Source organism: Rhinopithecus bieti, unplaced genomic scaffold (assembly GCF_001698545.2).
Source record: "Rhinopithecus bieti isolate Rb0 unplaced genomic scaffold, ASM169854v2 scaffold_18142, whole genome shotgun sequence".
In the NCBI taxonomy this organism is placed as follows: Eukaryota; Metazoa; Chordata; class Mammalia; order Primates; family Cercopithecidae; genus Rhinopithecus; species Rhinopithecus bieti.
In genome coordinates, this window is record NW_016809248.1 from 461,880 (window position 1) to 479,789 (window position 17,910).

The 17,910-nt window shown below is 38.4% G+C and overlaps 2 protein-coding genes across 4 annotated transcripts in view; both read right to left on the reverse strand.

The window, feature by feature from the left end:
* SLC44A5 (solute carrier family 44 member 5) overlaps nucleotides 1-17,910 on the reverse strand; it is a 433,562-nt gene that overhangs the window by 139,220 nt on the left and 276,432 nt on the right. For all 3 annotated transcript variants that reach the window (XM_017888981.1, XM_017888980.1, XM_017888982.1), the window contains one exon: nucleotides 7,615-7,663. In XM_017888981.1, the coding sequence (XP_017744470.1) occupies nucleotides 7,615-7,663 (49 nt within the window). The remainder of the gene's footprint in view (nucleotides 1-7,614; nucleotides 7,664-17,910) is intronic.
* On the reverse strand, nucleotides 7,849-10,055 carry LOC108540000 (arginyl-tRNA--protein transferase 1-like). The gene is given in 2 exon segments (XM_017888983.1): nucleotides 7,849-8,569; nucleotides 8,571-10,055. Coding segments are annotated over 2 exon segments (1,449 nt in total). The 5' UTR covers nucleotides 9,861-10,055; the 3' UTR covers nucleotides 7,849-8,410.

A 17,910-nucleotide genomic window follows, 5' to 3' on the forward strand; every position in this document is an offset into this window, starting at 1 on the left:
GATAGACTGCTAGCAAGACGAATAAAGAAGAAAAGAGAGAAACATAAAATAGACACAATCATTAAAAAGTCAGGAAACAACAGGTGCTGGAGAGGATGTGGAGAAATAGGAACACTTTTACACTGTTGGTGGGACTGTAAACTAGTTCAACCATTGTGGAAGACAGTGTGGCAATTCCTCAAGGATCTAGAATTAGAAATATCATTTGATCCAACAATCCCACTACTGGGTATATACCCAAAGGATTATAAATCATACTGCTATAAAGACACATGCACACATATGTTTATTGTGGCACTATTCACAATAACAAAGACCTGGAACCAATCCAGATGGCCATCAATGATAGACTGCATTAAGAATGTGGCCCATATACACCATGGAATACTATGCAGCCATAAAAAAAGATGAATTCATGTTCTTTGTAGGGACATGGATGAAGCTGGGAACCATCATTCTGAGCAAACTATCACAAGGACAGAAAACCAAACACTGTATGTTCTCACTCATAGGTGGGAATTGAACAACGAGATCACTTGGACGCAGGGTGGGGAACATCACACACTGGGGCCTGTCGTGGAGTTGGGGGAGAGGGGAGGGATAGCATTAGGAGATATATCTAATGTAAATGACGAGTTAATAGGTGCAGCACACCAACATGGCATATGTATACATATGTACCAAAACTACATGTTGTGCACATGTACCCTAGAGCTTAAAGTATAATAAAAAAAAAAATAAATAAATAAATAAATAAATAAATAAATAAATAAAATAAATGCTTATAATTGAGCATGGATAGAGCTCAATAAATGTTAGCCATCATTGCAGCTATCATCAGCTACAGCAGAGGAGCAACTGCAGAATCTTCGTCATCAGCATCATTAGCATGTTTGTCACCATTTTGTCATTGTTATTGGTGAGCTGAAATCAAACCACTAAATGGTCCTTTGAGCACATCCAGTCTAACCTTGGTCTCATGACTTAATCCTATGTTTGCCATCCCTGCCATGTGGCCAGTCTGTCTTAGATTGAATACCTCTTGTGCCCAGGAACTCTTTCCAGAGTAGTACATTGTAATTTCAGAGACAATTCTAAATACAATTAAACTGGGGTTTAAAAGTCTCTAATATTCAAAAAAAAAAAAACAAAAACAAAAACAGAGGTTATGAACCAGTTTGATTTGTAAAATAGTTTGGAATAAAAAGCCTATATCAATAGCACTTCCTTTGAAAACTTTTTTATGAAGTCTCAAGTGTAGAAGGAAATGAAGAGAAATAAAAGTAAATAATTGCCCCAAATGGCTAATTGTTCAGAATTCAAATGTGAATTGAAGATGTACTCTAAACCTGGCATTTATATTCTTCATTCGGAATGGAGCAAAAGGCCTAATGTGATTAATTATTTATCAGCGTGTCTCTTTTCCACAGAAAGATACAGGCTAACACTCATCTTTAATATTTGTGGCCTCTTTTATTCCTCAATATGTGAGCTTGTTCTTTGTTCTATGTTTTTTGCACTTTAAAATATCACTGCCTACAAGTTATTCCTGATAATTATGAAAATAACCTAAAACTCTGCAGCCACCTTTAAATCGATATTTTTTAAAAAGTATTAATTAACTATGCTTTCTCTGTGCCAGGCGCTGTGCTATGTGCTAGAAACGCAAAGATAAACTAAGGAAAGTTCCTCCCCAACAGAGTTTGTAGTTCAATAGGAGAGGCAGATAATAAAGAGATTAATGTGATCAGTGAAATTAATAGTTATTGATGAGAGCTCTGGGAAAAGGACAGTGTGTCTAGTGCTGATAGGAGTAAGAAGAATATAGAAAAAACACAAAGCAGAGGTGACCATTGCACTCATACTTGAAGACATTCCAAGAATAGCCAACAGTACACATCAAAGTATGAAAGCCTGAGAACACTTACCCTTTCATTGTAGTCGCACTTGACTTGTTTCCATTCCTTAAACATTCTAAACTTGTGTCCATCTCAGGGACTTTGCATTTGTTATCTTCTGCATGAATGCTTTGACCCCAGATCTTTGCATGGCTGGCCCCCTCTTGTCATCCAACTTTTATCTGCCATGTGCCCAAGAGCCCTTAACAATAACCCAGTTCCCCCTTCACTCTCAACCATATCATTTGATTGTATTTATGTCACAGTATTTATCACTATTGAAAGTAGCTTTATTCATTTCCTTGCTTATATAATTGATGTCCTATCTAGAATCTCAAGTCTATGAGAAGCCAGAAGCTTGTCTGTTTTGTTCATCAGTGTGTCTTCTGGGCTGAGAAAAGTCCCTAGTATATAATGCATATTTGCTGAATGCCTAAATAAACTGTCACCTTGGCCTCAAAATTAAGGATGGACTCAATCCTGGAAAAGATAGAATTCTTGCAGGACAGAGTTGGTTAGAAGGAAAGCAAGACATCACTTAAAAGACTATTTCAGTAACTCAGTCGAGAGATTATTAAAGCCTCGACTCAGGCAGTTGTAGGGAAAGCAGAGTTCTAAGAGGTAAAAAGAAGACAAAATCTGCAAGGTTTTTAGGACAATTGTATATTCAGGGTAGAAGCAAGAATCTAGCACTATTGTGTTTAACAACTAGTTTGACTGTAGTTACATTCACCAAGGGAGGAAACACCATGAGAAGGAGGAGGAAGGGTATAAAGGGCAAAGGAGCTCATGAGTTCAGGCTTTAAAATGTTGAGTTTAGGATACCCATGGCATATCCAGGTAGAACTATCAAGTAGAAAGTCAGAAATATAAATATACTTCTGAGGCTTTTTGAAATACTGATATATTTATTTTAACTAAAACACCTGTATAAGGGGGAAATCTTGAAATAACATTAAAGTCTAATGGAAAATTCTCTCTTCTGAAAAATACCCTCTGATCATCCCTAGAGTGAATTGCAGAAATTCTTCCTTGGCACTCCAAGAGTAGTCTGTGCACTTATAATACCGTGTTGTAGTTAGTTGCTTGCTTGGCTGACTCTTCAGTTAAGCCATGAGCTCCACTATGAACAGCTGTACATAGCAGACCTGTGAGTAACAGTTTAGATGATGTCACACCACTCCCCCAATACTAATTTCTCCAATGAGTTCCCACTGCCTAAGAATCAGCTCCAAATTCTTTAGCATGGTATTCAAAGCCCTACATAATTTTGTCTTAACATGTCTGCCTAAACAGTCTCTGAGTTCTCTAAACCCTTGAATAAACTCTGCTGAGCCAAACCAGTTATGTACATTTCTGCAGGGTCTGAATATTGATTTTGTCATGCCCTAGAATTACTCCAACTCAGGGATGATGACTGGCACTAAAAAAGCTCACAAGAGACTGATGTCTAAAATCAGAATGCCAATGAAATAATTTACATTGAGAAATTTAATTGCTGAGCCGAACTGATGTTCATGTTGCTCTGACCAGTTCATTCCTCCCGGTAGGCAAACTAAATGAAAAACCTAATTATCAAAAGGTTGCTTGATGAGTGTAGAGTCAGAACAAGGGGAATTACATGAATAGAATGCTTGATGGCATCCAGGTCTGCTAGCCTGTGGTCAAGAGAGCAGGATCCTTACATAGGATCCTTGTATCAATTTGGCTTGGTGCCCTAATCTGGAGAGTTCTTAGATGGACAGAGTTGTTTGATCATCATTTTTACTTCTCTTTAGATATGATAATAGATTGAATAAATTTATCATCAAGACTTGCTGGACTAGAAGCCTTACAGGTCTCATTATGGTAACTACCTACATCTCTACTTTAATTACATGTTAATTTCTAGTTTAACCCTTAGAAAGCAGTGCTATTTTCCAAATTCCTAAGTTTGGAAAAGTGCTTCCCATAAATTAGAAGTCTTCCTTTCTCTGTGACCCTGCCCAGGAATCAGTGCCTGTGACCCCAGCCTCAGAGTGCCCTTCCTCCCCTGTTGCTGTGGACCACACATTTGGTGCACAGCCCACGCTACTTGTGCTTGCTCTTTAGCTTATCATATGCATGTGGGATCTTGTCATCTGGTGTGTAATTTTCCTTGGAGGACAGAGATGTGGATTCAATATTTGTGTGAGTAATTAATAATGACGTCTAGCTTTTCATTTTTTCTTAGTATACCACTGGTTATGGCACCCATTCCTTGGATGACATTCTGTTTGTAAAAAGTGTGGTGATGATGATGATGATGATGATGATGATGATGACGATGATGATTATTGAGACAGAGTCTTTCTCTGTTGCCGACTGGAGTGCAGTGGCGTGATCTCAACTCACTGCAACCTCTGCCTCCTGGGTTCAAGAGATTCTCCTGCCTCAGTCTCCTGAATAGGTGGGATTACAGGCACGCACCACCACACCCACCTAATTTTGGTATTTTTAGTGGAGACGGGGTTTCACCATGTTGGCCAGGCTGCTTTCAAATTCCCAGCCTCAACTGATCTGCCAGCCTTGGCCTCCCAAAGTGCTGGGATTATAGGCATGAGCCACCGTGCCCGCCAGCATATGATTATTTCTTTCATAGCTATGCTTGAAAATGTCAGCATTCTTTAAAATTGCATCCTTTTTTGAGGATAGTTATTCTATTTAAAACCAAATGAAACAAACTCCATCTCTAAAAGCCGAGATGATAACATGTGGCCTTTATTACAGGATGCCAACTGTAGCAATTTGGACTTTATTTTCCTAGACTTGGACCACAGGTCAAGTAAATGGTCATAACATTTTAATGACTTTGCCCTAATATAAAAAGAGAGATAAATAGAATAGGCTGAACTTTTTGTATGAGGGACCTGTAAATCTTTGACCTCCCTTGACACAGCGTACTTAGATCCACATTGTATGCAGTGTCATGCCTCCTGTAGACACTTTATAAAAACTAATTGACTTGAGAAATAGTATGAGGTGTATTCCGTGAGACCTAGTAATGCAAATAGCTCAGAGAACTCTGTTACTACTTTTCTGTTAGCAGACTATCTTGTTTAGGAATATGAAACCAATATCACACCAATGGCATCTGAAAATGGTAGAGGGTTCAGATAGCATCTTAGCAAGAACTTTAAATAAAGACTTAGAAGTTGTAAAGTTTAAACCCATAAGTGAAGCCTCACTTACACATGCTGACTATTTTGTCTCAATTGTGATAATGCTATAGCCGTTACTCAGCCTCCTTTGAAGTTCATCCTTTTATTTATCCCTGGATTCTATGTCACACTGCTTCCTTCCCATTCTTGTTTTCTTTCCTTCACTCCTTAAATAAATGTGTATAGTACCCCTAACTCTATCAGAAGAATTACACTAGTTGGTAATAACACAAAGATGGGATGTTCTTATCCTCAAAAATAAGTGGGCTTATCAGTAAGCTTCCTACAAGGCAGTACAGGAAGAGAAACAGTGGATTACATGGTTCTTACCTAACAGAAGAAAGCATACCAATTCTCCATTCAATAAAATTTAGTTTGGTCTACATTATGAGATCAATTTCTCATGTAGCATCTTATCAGAAAGCTTTTATTTCTTAGTTTTCTATGCATATTCATTTCCAATGTCTAATGCCAAGGGTAATTCTGAATACCTTTTTAACTAATCAATCATTTTTTGATTCTGTTGAATATCAGGGAGAAATCTTGGGGCCTGAATACCTACTTTGTGAAAAGGGCCTGGGGAAACACCTTAAACTACCAAAATCATCTTTCCTTGGTTATTGGACAATAGCTCTCATACACCCAGTTCTTGGTAGATGGGAAAAAATGAGACATGAGTTCACCTCTCCTATGCGTGACCATTACCCCTTCATCTTTTCTCAAAACAAATACAGTTGTGTGGTGACTAGGCACAAAATACTTCCCTTGTGAACTGAGAGAAGAAAACAGAACATAGTGGACTGACAAGCAGAGAATGCTGTAAGAGTCTGTCTGATTATCCAATAACATTTTGGATTTTTCAGGAGAGCTGCATGATGTAAGCACAGGGTGTTATTAAAGCCAGTCCTGCTGCTAAAGGCAATATGGAGAACTGGGGGCTTCTTACTTGCTCCTTAAGCACCCCAATTTTTTTCCCAGTAAGGACAGTATAGAACCCTGCTGCCGAAAAAAGTTACAAATGGGCCAACTACGTCTTCCTGTAGTTATGCCCCCATGGTTTTACAATGCTTTCCTCTGTTGTTGGATTGAAGGCAGAGGAAGGTCTGCCCACAGAATGACCAGTTCACCTTTGAAGGTCTTTGTGGTACCGGAGGCATCACAAAAGGCCCCAGGTAAAAGTAAATTACTTTCCTCACAGTGATTATCACAGTCATTTAGACTTTACCTGAACGACCCGGTTCCATCATTAAATTCTACATAATGGAAGACAGGAGATCTCACCTCTTTTACTACACCTAAAACCAGCCAGGCCTAATTCTGCTTTCTTATCTATGGCCTAGAAACGTGTAATCTGTATTTCCTCTTTCTAAATGTGTCAGCCTACTTATTATAATTATTATTACTGCTGAATCTGATTTATACCTGAAGTTTCCTTGAAGTCAATAGGCTATATTTGATGCTTACAAATAAGTTATTGTAAAATGGATGTAATGATAGTAAAAGTAGCCACCACACTGAATGAGGCTGTTTGTATACTAGACAACGAAATGTATTCATGGTGTTACCATGGAGAGAATGGAGAGATTTTGGATTCATTTTAAAGAAGGCACCTTTATTCTAAGTATGCCTTTAAATGAGTAACCTGAAACAAATGACTTGTTTTTTTTTTCACAAAATTAGAACAAACTGAATATACATCTTTTTAAAGCTGGGCTATTACAGGGACATAACAGTAAATGCTAATGTACATACTGATGGTTGGCACGTGCAAATGAGCATGCTGATCGCTAGTTCACATCATGGTTCATTATGACATACAACTGCCAGAAATCAAAGTTAAGCAAAAAACAGCCACCAACTGCATAGTCTTCCCTCCATATGTAGCCATTTTACTCCACAATCCACTTTGTGATTAGCAAAAACCTTGCAAATAGAGGCTAAAATAAATAATAAGAGGACTATGAATTACTGGCTAATTTAAAAATGGCACAGAACCTTGGAGAGGGGAGGAAGCAGCAGCTGAGATGAGCACATATTTCCCTAGAGCATTTTAAACTATCCTAAAGTGCACACGATGCATTGGTGAATGACTGCTTCTGAGAAAGCACCCTGATCTTGGAAGCTGAGCAGCACAAATACTTGGTGTGGAAGAAACTGGCATGGCAACTCTGCATTTGCATTGGTGAGTCCCAGAGTAAACAGGTACATAAAACAACTACTTGAATAAGTTTGCTTCTCTACAAAGTGGTTAAATCTCATAAAGCATTTTTTTCGCTTCTCTTTTTGAAAAGTACAAACACTTAGTTTAATAATATAAGGCAGTTAATTTGCTAACAGGAGAAGATATTCATGACTCATGGAAAGATTTATTTTCTGTACTTTCCCTGTGTAAATAAGGTGACATTTAGGCAGAAATAAGTCATTGTCTCCTCACAGTAGACATAATTCTCCATTGATTGGAAAATAGTATCTCCCCCATCCCCAAAGCTTTCTGTGTATGTTTAAAAAAGCACATTCCCCCAAAAATAATTGCTTACCTGTTGGAAACAGGCCCCTTGAAATCTGGGTCGTATGTCCTTGGATCACCTGCATTTAAAACAAAGACCTTTTAAGCATATAAGCCAGCAAATAAATTAATATAAAATATTAATAAACAAATATCTACATATTGGTTAGTCCACTGCTCAGTGCAGTGATGAATTCATACTTTGGTTTGATAAAACATAAATATGTCTTGGTTACAGTTGTCAGTTCTTTTTTTTTTTTCCTTTTTAATGTTTTATTTTTTTCAAGCTCTCTATTAAACTACATAACATTTGGCAGCAATTTAATATTGAACACTGAGTAACAGCACACAGTTTTGTTGAGAAGACATATTTTCTAAGTGATGAAACAAACTTTCTACCTTCCCCATACTTAAGGTTTCCTAACATAAGTTCATGTTTAAAATGGGCCTGAGGAAAGTCTGTTTTAATTTCTTTAACAGAACCAAAAAAAAAATGCACAACTGTGATTAAGTTACTTAGATTCACTTCTTCATTGTACAAAATTTAAACAGGAGAATCTGAGCATATCTTGTTCTAGAAAGAAACCTCCAAAATGATAAACCCCAATTACGGGGGCTAGGTCACAACACAGTTTTAAAATCTTTATATTAACCATGAGATTCTCACAGATACATTGCCACAAAATATTTTTTAAAAGCCATAGATAGTCAAAATAAAAAATGTCTTAGTTTGTGGGTGGTGACAGTTATTTCTCCACAGGTACTGAGTAAGCACCCTGACACAAACCATCAGCACAACACGGGAACCCCCGGCAGAGGCGAACAGGTCAGTTTCTGAACAGCAGCATCCGCTCGGAGCACTTCTGCCCCACCAGGCTGGCATACTGCAGAACAGCGGCCTCCTCACTTGGGTCTTTCTGCTGTTTCTTATAAACACCGTAAGGCATGATGGCTCTCTTGTGAAACACCTGCAATCGGTCAGGTTCCTGTACTGCGATCTTCATCCACTGCTTCTGGGTCCTGGTTGAAACGGCAGTACTTGGAGTTTTCAAGTGAAGGCAGGCATTGCTCAATGGGGACCCAAACATATGTCTCGGGGCACAGCAAATCAGAAGGTCTATACTGACCCTTATATTTCATCTTGGGACACGAATGAATGTAGAAACCCATATAATAATAGCTGAGTTGAGAAGTTTTCTCATGAAGCTGCCTAGTAAAAGCAATTTCTCGTAGTGCAGAGTAGACACCCAAAGACAAAAACGAATAATCAGGATCGTAGTACAAATACACAGATGACACACAGTTTGGGAGGATGTCAATCACCCCCACAGCAATGATCTTTCCATCAAGCCAGTACTGCTGGTGAAAGGAGCCATAGCCACAATCTGGCCCATTAGGGGGAGTCTCTGCCTCCAAGGGTGAACTGCAAAGGAATCTTGTGAACTCAGTCTTTCCACATTCATCGGGTAGATCCTGGTGTATGGCCACTTGATACTTGACATACAAAGAAAAGGACTGGCTGAAAGACGACTTGAACTCTGGGTCCTCAAAGGAGGCAGGTACTAACCTCACCTCTAACTTGTGTGATGCATTCTCTGGTAAAGATTCAAAAATTAAATCTTCGAGTGATTTGGGCTGGTTGGATTTAGCCTTTGGTGGAAACAAAGATGGTGGGTGACCTTGAGCCTGGAAACCCTCAATTTCTCCAGCTGGGTTCTGCTGCATGCGTTTTAACCTTTTCCTTTCTTTCCGGATTTCCTTTGCTTTTCGACATGGAGGCTTACTCAAATCAGCCCCTTTGCCTGGCTTAGGAACTGTGTGAACTTTAACTGAATGTGATGGTTCACCAGAGCCCAACTTCTCTCCTACGGAATCTTGTGCCTGAAGTAATTCATGAGGTTCTTCTTTCTTTGAATTTTTTCCTTCACTCTCTAAACTCTCTTTGACGTCATCACTGAGTGTCTTAAGATCACACTGTATATCCAATTTATTTATCAATGCAAAGTCACCCGCAACTGCATCATCCATTGTGGAGTCTATGGGCTCATCCTCACAACTTCCTTTGGGAACCTCCCCTTTAGCCAGAAATTTCAACATTTTTTTCAAAACCTTCTTGTGAGATTTTGAAGGCTGAAACTGTAAAGGTCGGCACCTTATTGTGTACTGAGGACAACATGTTTGATTCATGACAGGTTTGTACACATATTTTCCACTTCTTCGCCATCCTCGGTCTATGAGATCCTGATAATCCTGTACTGTCATGGAATGTGCCCACATACCATTGGAGCGGCTGCCCGACTCGTTCTTGCAGTAGCCGCAGCGGTAGAAGTCCTCGCTGGGGAAATAGTCCACGATGCTGGGCGAACCCCAGCCCAGAAAGCCATGGCCTCGGCCCCGCGAACGCTCTGTCCGGCGCCGCGTCGCAGCCGCAGCCGCCGCCGCCGCCGCCGCCACCGCCACCCCACAATGCAGCGCGCCGCCCGGGCCAGTTGTCAATTCTTTCTCCTCTCTCTAGCTTAGAAGGAGGACTGGGAAGAGTGGTTAAGGAACATATTCCATACACCTGGAGAATGTATCCTCCCACCATACTGAGCACCAACATTAAAGATTGTATCCAGGATAGCAAAACTTGAAGCCTTTATGGTCTGCAAAACAATTTTACCATCTTCCATCACCAAGTGTTGCTGAGGACTTGTGAGGTGCACAGTTCAATATGAGATGCCTCCTTATCCCAGCTCTTCCATTCCTCTCAATAGATTAGGCCTTCCTTCGAGAAGTTCAAATACTAGTTACTATCTGTCTCTATCATGTTGGCTGTATGGTACATAAAAATTAATGTTCTGTTATAGAAACATTTTTATTGCAGTTTTTTCAATCTACTGGCAGACTTCATGCCATCTGGGAAGGTGCCCTTGTCACTCTGCTACATTATGACTGTGATATATTACCCTTTTCTTTAAACAGTAAAAGTACACATGGAATGGCTTTTTTCTCCCTACATGTACTGTGTGGGCAGACCCAGTAACAAGTTATATAAAGTCGTTCCTGGCCAAGGGTGTGCATTTTGCAGTCCCCAACCTTTTGACTCTTCTCCTACAACCTAAGCACTCCCACCTGTTCCTCTAGGGATTTGTCCCTGTAAAATGGTCTGGTCCTGAATAAAAGATAAAATTTTCCTGTTTGAGACAGTTGATAAGTACTTCAGTGCCAAGTTCTCTAGCACACTGTCTGCTTCACTGTTTTGGACAGCTTATCTGACTCTGCTTCACTGCAACAGATAATATTAAAAGTGTTTAAGCCTACTTTATCTGAGAACTGACCATTCCTCTGACCCCCAATCCACAGGAGTGGGTCTTTAGTAGTGACATTTCTTCTTTGTGCCTGTTTTCTGGCCATGGCCAACTGGATCTGGTTTAGATATTGGATCCAAGCTGGGCCAGTCAGATTCTCAGTCCCAGGAATTTAGAATTAGAATGGACAATGAGTTATTCTCAGTGGAAGACGAACTGCAAAATATAAACCTCGAAAATAAGAGAAGCAGAGAAATCTGGCTTTCAGAAAGAAGTTATTGAAGTAAATGTTCAAAGACAAACAGAGATGATGGTCCTAACAGCCTTTATCTTGTGGTCTGCTTCTTACCTGAAGCTCAGAGTTGAGTTTCATGAGACATCTTATAGTCTCAAACTGTGTTCCCTTTTCTCACTTTTAACTAGTTCAGATTGTTTATATGTAACAAAAGAGCCAAAGAGTCCTATTAAGAATTCGCTCTCTCGGCTTACATTTTAACAATTCATTTTAACAACATTTTTTGGATCTTTGCCATGAACACGTGGTGTGAGGATATGAAGAGGAATTTTTCAGACTAAGTCTGCCTGTATGAATCTCATACTTGAATAAGAAATATAAGCTCAAGAGGGCTGGACATAGGTGGCTCACACCTATAATCCTAGCACTTTGAAAAGCCAAGGCTTGAGGTCAGGAGTTCCAGACCAGCCTGGGCAACATGGCAAAACCTCAAATTAGCTGGGCGTGATGGTGCACACCTGTAGTCCTAGTTATTCCAAAGGTTGAGGCATGAGAATCCCTTGAACCCAGGAGGTGGACGTTGCAGTGAGCTGAGATTGTGCCACTGTACCCCAGCTTGGGTGAGAGAGCAAGACAGATGAGAGAAAGAAAGAAAGAGAGGAAGAAAGAAAAGAAAGAGAGAAAGAAAGAAAAGAAAGAGAAACGAAAAAAGGAAGAAAAAAGAAAGAAGGAACGAGGAAGGAAGGAAGGAAGGAAGGGAGGAAGGAAGGAAGGAAGGAGAAAAGGAAGGAAAGTAAAGAAACATAAGCTGGAAACATTTCAACACTGTGCAGTGAGAGCTGTGATAGAGAATGCTGTGGGGCACAGGGCGGGTCATGAATGAACAGGTTTCACAAGCTCCTAACACTCAACTTTGACTTCATTTTCTGCTCATGCTCTGACCCTGTGCTATTTGACTTGAATCTTTCACTCTGATTTTGAACATTAATATTTGCATCATTCCTGGTTCTAGATTTCAGTTACCAAATCTGTCTGAATAGCTGAAATAGCTCAAAAACTTTTAGGGGTACAAGATTCCAACAACCCCCCATATCAAATATTCCAGTTCCACAGATCTGAAGAATGGGCCTGAGAATCTGTATTTTTAAATGACCCACTAACTGACTCTGATGCACAGGCAGATTTGGGAACCATTAAACTATTTGATTTTCATCTCAATTGTATAACTACATCCCTGTTTACACACTGTCATTATGTCTAGTTCTACTTAACAGACCAAACTAATGGAGAAAATGAGGAGAAAAGTAGGTCATCATGATGTGTATGAGTTTTGGGAAACACTACTATTAGATGTGAGGAGCCAGTGAAAGAGTTTTAGGAAGAGACACAGACATTCAAGAAAGTCAAAGAATTTCAAGAAAAAGGAAAGATCATAAATTCTATAAAATTTATTCTTATTTGTACCAGGGACTAAGCCAAGTGCTTTACACATAGGTCTGCCATCTTGCACAATTCCACATAGAACACAATGTGAATTGTACTTCTCTGAGCAGTGCAGTGCAATAGCCCTAGTGTATTTATTATGTCATTTAATGTTTCTAAAAATTCATGCCATTTCAATGTACTAAAATATGCCATTATTATTATTCTATTTTACAAATGAGGAAGTTTGGGTACAGAAGAGTGAGATAATTTTCCCTAGCTCACCCAGCTAACAAGAGGCAGAGGTGGCATTGAAAGGCAGACTGTCTAACTCCAACGCCTGTGTTGAACCATTTAGCAGTAAGTTGCTCACTGGTCATTTTAAAGTAATTCCACAGATGAGTAAGGAGAAGACAGGTTTAAAGGGGTTAATAACTTCTATTGATTTTGTAATTATTTGCTGTTTACATTAAAGGTAGGCAAAACCAGCTTAAAAGTATTTAGGCTGGCTTCCAATTTTCCTGTGATTTGTATCTCACCAAGAGAGAAAGTGGATTGCAGTGTAAATGAAATGCCATTGTCAAATCTGCCAGAAAAGCTGACACTTTCTGATTGTGAATCCTGGCTGCTTCATATTTCAGTTGAAAATACACTAAAACCACAGTCAGATGATAAGATTGAGCTGATTCTGTATAGTAATGACAGCTGGAAAGTGATTACTTCACCGTGCCCCCATGTGCCAGCAGAATTTGTATTGTCATGCAAATTTTTTATATCCTGCAAATCAATAGAGGGCAGTGCTTTTATAGGGGCCCTCAGTACTCTAATTGAATCTCTGGAATAAATAGACTGAGGGGCCAGCTAAATGAAAAGAGCCACAGTGGCTCGCTGTCATGTGGCTTAGCTCCTTGAATGCAATTCATATTTTCTCACTTAAAGAAAAAAAAAACCCTAAAATTATATAATATTTTATAAGTTTCTTAAGTCATTTGACTTTCTGATCACCAAATTTATTGCCTTACAACAGTAAACTTAGAATCATTGGAAAACATTTATAAAAGACAGCTACACATTTGTTGTTGTGGTTAACAGTTGGTATTGCAACCATACAATGCAATTTCTGAACCAGAAATAATTCATGAAGATTAAGGAAAATAGTTCAGGTAATTAATTCAATTCATAGGTGCAGATTTCACATGGCTCCATTGAAAGCAAATGGCAAGATAAAGCAGCCAGTCATGCTTAGAAAGTCTCTTTTCTTTAAAAGTAATCTGTTTCTCAAAGAAAATGACAATATAACTACCATTGATAAGCTATAAAAAGTAAAAATACAAAACATTTGATTTTATTCCTGCAGGAATATTCTCCTTATGAGAACCTAATATTAATTCAGAGAGCAAAAAAGTAACTAAGGTGGGATGAATACATGTTCTAGAATTTAAAAGAGACCTACTATGAGTAAGCAGGTCAGATAACGTTCCAGTGAACATGGAAAAATGGAGCAGTACTAAATTAAGACTTTAATATACAACAATAGCCAGCATTGTGAATAATTATGTACATGTTTTATTTTACTTTTAAAATATGCTTTATAGTTACGTCTATAAAAGAGGGCCTGTCATTTCAGTCAAAGAAAGGGTTCTGTTTTCCTCTAAGTCTCACCAAATAATAAGGAATCATGTTCTTTGCCATTTCTTACAGGATGATATTTCCACTTCTTAGCCCAACACACATGGCTTTTTATGACATGGCTCATCTCACCAGCCTTATTTCTTATAATGCCCCTCTTTGAACTTGATCTTATGCAATTCTGTACTATTTGTAGTTCTCCCCTTTTCATATTCTGTTCCCTCTGAGTAATGTGACTTTCTCTTCCTTATTCCCTTGGTGATGGCTAAAGGAGGCCTACATTTCCCCTCACAAACTTCCTACTGATTCTCAAGAAGGACAAGAACAAAAACATTCTACTGGCCACTGTGCCAAAGTGGGCCAAAGTTAGTTCCACCCACTTTGACAGGAGATCAATCCTGAGAACTTTCAAGGAATTCCATTCCAAAGCAGCTAATTCCATTAATCTCTGAGACACAGTAATTCCATTTGCATTGTTGTGCTTACGACACTGTATTACAGGTTATCTGTTTACATGTTGTGGTAGATAGAATAATGGCCTCCCAAAGATGTTCACATCCTAATCCCTGGACCCTGTAAATATGTTACATAATATATGGAAAGGGAGTTTGTAGATGTGAATAAATTAAGGTGAGATGGTGAGATTAGCCTGGATTATCTGGGTGAGCCCAGCGTGATCACAAGGGTGCTTATATAGGGAAGAGGGAAGCAGATGAGTCAAAAAAGGAAAGATGATAACAGAAACAAGATTGGAATGATGCAATGTTAGAGAAACTCAACCAGCCGTTTCTGGCTTTAAAGATGTAAGAGAGTCATGAGCCAAGGAATACAGAAGCTTCTAGAACCTGGGAAAAGTAAGAAAATGGATTTCCCCTGGATATCCTGCTAATGCCTTGATTTTAGCTCATTGAGATGTATTTTGGACTTCTAACCTCTAGAAATGTAAGATAATAAATTTGTGTTTTTCTAAGCCACAAGTTTGTGGTAATTCATTACCACAGCAATAGGAAGCTAATACATATGACTATTTATCCTACTGGATTACTACATAGTTTCTCTGAGGCAGAAATGAGATCTTGGTTATTTAGTGCCTGTTGTACACATTGCAGGCATTCAATATTTACAAAATAAGTTTTAAAAGAATGTCAATGTAATTTTGATATCTTATATAATTAATTTAGATTATGAAAATACAACTAGATGATCAATCTCGTCAGTCACCAGCAAATCACTTTAGATAAATTTCAACTTAGATTAAAGGATGTTAATAGACTCCTAGAAGTGCACTGACGTGAAAAATTACTCCCCTTATCACCAACACGAATTCAGTATCTGACTGTAATGTTAAGGCAAGTAGAAGCTAACAAAGGAAATAAGGGAGAAAGTATCCCACACTGGTGAATAAAAATTGGGTATCAAATTAACTGGTATAAAATGTTATTTCTACCATCTATAAGCAGTATGATCTTGGGAGAATTACTTTTTGCCCCTCTAACCTTCCATTTTGTCATCCATAAAATGATAGATAGCGGAGGGGAAAAAAGTTTGGAAACAATTTCTGTCTTTGGAGGAGACCAACTAACATGAGAAACAGTAAAATGTAAATTATCCACATAACAAAAGTGATCAGTGTAGAATCAGTACAAACCAACTTGTTGAATTGACACATTGGCTACAAAAAATACCAATAATTCTAGAAGGATTTCAGTGACTAAGCTGGGTGTGATGGTTATGGAATAACTTTTAGAAGGAGAGAAATTTTAACTATACTTAGAGGAAAGAATGTGTCGTGTGTGAAAGCTAAACAACAGCACATGCTGAGCTGTAACAAAGAGCTATGCCTGGGGGACAAGACATGACAGCAGTTAGAGGAATTAAGCACATTATCAGGAGTTGGAGGAGGACTTACACTGTCCCCAAAGTCTTCTGAATAAGCGACCTAATTGTTATGTGTTTATATATTTGATGCAGAGGAAATAAGAAAGTTAAGGCAGATGAATCAATGAGGAAATGACTGTTGTATTTCAGACATAAGATGGCAGATGCCTGACTGAGGCTGTAGCTGTGAGAGAGGATGAGGTAATTCAAGAAGCATTACAGAGGAATACATTTGTTGGGGGTGAAAGAAAGGGCATGGTACCCTGCTTCATCACCTAATGATGACAATGCCTCATGCAGAAAATGATGAGCATTCCAGAAACTCATCTCAGGCAGAAACATGACCCCACATTGGACATGGCACGATTAATGGAAATGCAAATGAGATTTCTTCAGCACTGATTTCAAACCAAACAATACAGTGGTATCATGACCTATGATGGTTGTTTTTTTCCCAGTCTGAGTAACTTCCTAAACATATGAGATGATAAATCACCTTATATCCTACCAAGAATGTCAAATCTCCTGTTTTAAGAAACATTTTCCAAATCACTAGGATGGTTTTTAAGTAGTTTGCATCATCATTTGAAATAATTTGCTCTATATGAACACAAATCATAAACAATTCAGTTATAACCTTGGAGGTAATAACTAAAAGAAGCACCTAAAAAGAAAAAAATATATACAGCACTCAGGCTGCCTCTTAACAGACTGATTTTATAGGCAGTGCTGAAGGATGGATGTTTAGGGGGCATTTGAAATGTACTTTTGAAAAAATGATTTTTCTTGATTAGTGTGACAAAGCAGTGAATTTGTGCTATAGAATAGCCATGAATTATTGGATAATCAGGCATCTCAGAATAAATAAATTCTGAATCAATATTGATTTAAAAAGAAAGTCTGGAAGCAAACAAGAACATGAATTGAGTTTGAAGGTTATCAGCTTGGGTTTTCTAACATTTCTTTCTAGCTATATTTGTAATTTATTGCTCAACATGAATCACTCAAAAAAAGACCCATGAAATACTCTAATTACATTGAAACAACTCCTTATTTTCCTCTAGTTTCAAAGGTTATGCAGTTCATTATCATGCTAGGCCCTTTTCCCCTACCTTCTAAAAAAAAATAACAACTTCACAATTAAAGATGGAAAACGAACAGCACATGCATTCGCCCTAAATATAAAATAAGTGACTTCACCTTGCTTTTCTGAGTGCGGAGTTCAGGCAGCAGCACAGTAAATGAATATAGATTGGGGAAAATGATAATTTTCATCATTAAATAAATATAAAAATTGAGTTCTTCTGTAGAGAAGGGGAAAATTGTCTTTAAAGTTATAGCTAAGTAAAAGACTTTCTATTAAACTTAAGAATAAATACTACTAAAGAAAAACATCAAGAGTTTGTCAGTTTATCACAAATGCATAAAGCAGTTTGGTAGCTAGTGATAACATCTCTCCTGCTTCCTCATATCGCCCACAGGTTATTGATGAGAATAAAATTAAACTGCTTATCAACTCTGACTTTTGCCACAACTCAAGAAGATAGACATTAATAATCACTGGAAAAAAAATCCCTATTCCTGGGTCTAAAGTGCAGGAAAGAAAACATGCTTTAGTATACAATTTCTACCCACAATGCATCATGATCTACCAAATAAAAACTACAGGTGGAGTATTCTATTAGAATCTGTATCACGTGGATGCTTCTATTTACAGGGTAATGAGCAAAAATGGTGGTAAACTATGATCTCTCACCAGTGGGTCAGGCCAGTCACTTAGAACGATAAACAGGAGAAACAGCAGACAACAGGGACACATACAACATATTGTATTATCCACCATAAGCTGTTATTGGTGGGGGGGGGGGGGGGG